This window comes from Montipora foliosa, chromosome 4, assembly GCF_036669935.1.
Source record: "Montipora foliosa isolate CH-2021 chromosome 4, ASM3666993v2, whole genome shotgun sequence".
Classification (NCBI taxonomy): Eukaryota; Metazoa; Cnidaria; class Anthozoa; order Scleractinia; family Acroporidae; genus Montipora; species Montipora foliosa.
Window position 1 is genome coordinate 20,304,460 of NC_090872.1, and position 2,500 is coordinate 20,306,959.

Genomic DNA, 2,500 nt, shown 5'->3' on the forward strand with positions numbered 1-2,500 from the left:
TTGCTGTCTCGGTAGCTAATGCATTCCTGCATCTTCATGAGAAAGATATCGTAGATAGATATTCCAGTTATCGTATTCTCTACCAACGACATCGATGACATTTTGGCTATCTGAAGCAGTGAAAGTGAAAACGAGAAAGCTAAGACGGTTAACAACGGTCTGCTGAGCACTCAAGTAGCGAGAAAGTATATATGTGACGGTTCAACTGGGAAAGTTGCATTCTTTTCCTAGAAAACGAATGCCTTGGAGGTAGTTACGATTTCGGTGAAATAGTACCGGAAGTAACCAGATGATCGATCTCATGGCCACGATTCCTTAATCAATCCACACTCCGATCTATTTAACCTATATTTGTGTGAATGGCACACAATTGAGCACTATTTTGATATTCAGTAGTTGATTTTTTCAATCTTAAAAATTCTTTCATGACCATGAAAAACAAACATAAAAACGGAACAAAAAGGCAAAACATTTAATTGGCTTATCGAACAAAAACAAAAGAGTGCGAATTTTAATTGGCTTAGCGAACTTGGACCACCCCCTGTAAATCTCTGGAAAGTTTTGCTTTGACGTCATTTGAAATGCAGTAATGTGATTAGAGTTTGATTAGGCAACCGGACTGTTTACTGCCCATATTAGGAGTTTCCTTGGCGGGAACAAGGAGAATGTTTGTCTTAATCTTGCCAAGCATTGGTCCGTGAAACGAATTGTGAACACTTTTTCAAGGTCATACGAAAGTCGCTCTATTCTTCGAACCGGAGTAATATCGCCTATGCATGATTTCAACCGTAGCTGCAGAGTGAACCTAAATCCAGCCGCTTTTGCGTATTCAGTACCATTCACTGCTTTTACTCTTAATTCCTAATGGGAATGTGCTTTCTTCAAGTAGAGTAACCCAAAAGACCTAAAAATACCAAGAAATGAAAGATTAAAGCCATCTCTCGCAACTTCAGTGATCGACAGCTGTTTCGTCACCAAGTTTCGTAGATGCTCCAATCTGAAAGCACAAAAGTAAACGGGAAATCAGACTATTATTTCGACAACATGTAGATAGATACCTGCAATTTTATACAGATTTTGAGTATGAAATATGTACGGAGGTTGCCTTTTCAGTAAAAACCGTTGACCCGTGGTAATGCAATTTTTCTCAGAATGTCAGGATTTAATCGAGTTTGCCCTGATTGCTTATCTGTCGGTTTAATTTCTTAACTTCTCGTTTTTCATGGAAAGCTACTCGGCTTGCACATAAGACCACCTTGGCTCAATTCCACAATTGTCACAGCGGCGCGTTATATTAAAGCTAAGGTCGAGCTTGTGAAAAAACGGGTACTGATTTGAAGTTTTGAATGTGGAAGTAATCGGGTAGGTTATTTCTTTATATTGAGTCCGCTAACCAGCAAGTATGGTGGAATGGTTCCGTTAAGACCCGTTAAGTCATTAATAATTAAGACAAACAGGAACAATTAGGCACTTGGTGAGCTTCAAAATAACAGATCGTCGGCTCACAAAAATGAATACTTCTATGCCAAGAAGGCAGAGGCGCACAAGAGGGACTGGGGGCAATTAGGTTCTATTCCCCTTCTTCTTCTTTCGCTTTGTTTTTTGTGCCTACTCTACTTGGACCCCAAAGTCAAAGGTATCTCTAGGGGAAAACATTCAAAACTCAATTCACAGTGACTTCACATGGATGTGACAAAAAAATTCTAGACCTCTTGTTAAGTGTTCCAACTAAATATATCCGTTATCGCGGGTATACATCCAAGAACTTGACGGAAGTCAGTGATAAAGGCACTGCCTTGATGGTCTTTGTTGTCAATTATCAATTTATTGCTATTTCTGACGCCAAAAGTGTCATTAAGTAAAACTAAAACCATAACAACTACTACAACCTAAGTGAAACTGTCTTCTTTTTCTTTTAAATTTTCTTTATTTGCTGCAATATCAGTTACATCACACAATACAGGCAAATGTTTTAAAAACAGTACTACTTCCAATACAACTACATGCATATTAAATACTTTACTTATAACACTAGGGAAAAAATGGCAATCCAAAAGGGTTTTTCAATGAAAAACCATCCCAAGTCCTAACGCTTGTATAATTGAGTCGAATGCGGGTCATGGTAGGATTGGTCAATCGTTTTTGTTTGCTTTTTTTTTTTTTCACTCAAAAACATCGATTGCTTCGGTATTTTGTCTCTACAAATAGCGTACCTTTACTGGAGCTACGTATGTATAATCTTTCACTATAAACTGGAACACATAGGATGGTTCAATTGTTACTACAGGGTTAAGAAGGAAGTTCGCGCTATTCGGATCATCTCAGTTTTAATCTTGGCAGGAGCATGTAGCAATAGCTGAGATATTCAAGTGATGTCCTTCCGTGGAAACAAAGGAATGTGTGGTGTATGTCTCAGCCATACAGCTTCTGAACAACGGAAAGGGAAACGGAAGCGATGATGATGGGAAGTTCGACCTGAAGATACAAAAAGAGTCACTGC

At 38.6% G+C, this 2,500-nt stretch overlaps 1 protein-coding gene across 2 annotated transcripts in view; it reads right to left on the bottom strand.

Annotated features, from left to right (window-relative positions):
- Window positions 1-1,902: 1,902 nt before the first annotated feature.
- The window catches only part of LOC137999074 (uncharacterized), a 13,178-nt gene continuing 12,580 nt past the window's right edge, over window positions 1,903-2,500 (bottom strand). Inside the window, exon 7 of one of the 2 annotated variants that reach the window (XM_068844907.1) lies at window positions 1,903-2,475. In XM_068844907.1, the coding sequence (XP_068701008.1) occupies window positions 2,328-2,475 (148 nt within the window). In that variant the 3' untranslated portion in view covers window positions 1,903-2,327. The remainder of the gene's footprint in view (window positions 2,476-2,500) is intronic. The other variant, XM_068844906.1, reaches the window with a different exon arrangement.